The 1,149-nt window shown below is 39.3% G+C and overlaps 1 protein-coding gene across 1 annotated transcript in view; it reads right to left on the bottom strand.

The window, feature by feature from the left end:
* Window positions 1–366: 366 nt before the first annotated feature.
* The window catches only part of LOC106511682 (uncharacterized), a gene marked incomplete at both ends in the record, with an annotated part of 4,260 nt that continues 3,477 nt past the window's right edge, over window positions 367–1,149 (bottom strand). Inside the window, 1 exon segment of the mRNA XM_014000428.1 lies at window positions 367–735. Within this exon segment, the coding sequence (XP_013855882.1) occupies window positions 415–735 (321 nt within the window).

The raw sequence follows: 1,149 nt of genomic DNA, 5'->3' as shown, positions 1-1,149 counted from the left end.
AGTGTGGATAAAAAGCCCATCCAACATGCCTGCAAAATATTTTTGCAAAATAAATATATGTATAGCACAAAATTTTAATTCAAGTACTTCCACTGAGTCATGTGTCTGTGCATTTTCAAATGCTTTCAGGCATTGATTTCCCCCCTCAAACTTACAGACCTTCAAGAATTTCAAAGACCACTGAAAACCACATATAAAAGTGAAAATTCAAGATTGAGCTGATATTGTTTTTTAGATATCTATGAGAAAGTAAAATTACTTACAAAGGTTGGTTTGAAGAAGTCTGTGGGTTTGTCACCAAGGATAATAGGAAGTCCTCTGAGCACCAGTGTTCGAATATCAGTTGGCTCTGCAGTCTTGGNGGACTATGCAGGGGGATGCCTTGACTGTTCACTGACACAAGGCAATATTTCTTTACATAGCAAGCTGGTTTTTCAAAGTCTGTAACTTTGGTTTTAGTTCACTGTGGCCCAGCTCAAGAAGTACCTGTTGGATGAACTGGAAAGTGTACTTCATTGATCTGGGGTAGTTGAGATGCATGGCATATATTAGTCCAAAGAGAATGCACATAGCTTTAGGCAGGTCTTGAATGTTGTCCATCACTGCTTCTCCCTCAATGATAATTTTCAGTGAAGATGGACTGAGATGCAGGGAAGATGAGGGGTCAGCGCCTTCAGGTTCAACAAGGAGGATCCCAATGTCAACGTTGCAGAATGGGTCATTATCATCCCGGTCCTTAATATATGACAAGAGCAGAACATTGACATTTCTCATTAAGTGACAATCCATAACTGATCAAAAATAATTTCCAAAATCCAGTTGGAATATCTGTCATATCATCTGTTTTATCATACCATGCAAGACTAGATTACTTGTGTAAATTGTGAATGAGTTTAAGCTTCACAAGAGAACACCTATCAAGTATCATCATGTCCTAATGATAGTTTGAACAATATTTATGACCCCCGCATGTGAAGCGTAAGCAGGAGTCATATTGTTTTCGTACTGATTTATTTATTTATTTTCCCCCCTCGGGAGATTTTTGGTCAACCGTAGCACAATTACGGCTGCACCGATCACCATGAAATTTGTCGTGACTGTAGTTGAGTCTGACCTACACTGCACCAGCCAACGGTTTTACGATAGACC

Source organism: Austrofundulus limnaeus, unplaced genomic scaffold (assembly GCF_001266775.1).
Source record: "Austrofundulus limnaeus strain Quisiro unplaced genomic scaffold, Austrofundulus_limnaeus-1.0 Scaffold3067, whole genome shotgun sequence".
Taxonomy (NCBI): Eukaryota; Metazoa; Chordata; class Actinopteri; order Cyprinodontiformes; family Rivulidae; genus Austrofundulus; species Austrofundulus limnaeus.
The sequence above is the reverse complement of the archived record's forward strand: the minus strand, read 5'-3'. Positions and strand labels throughout refer to the sequence as shown.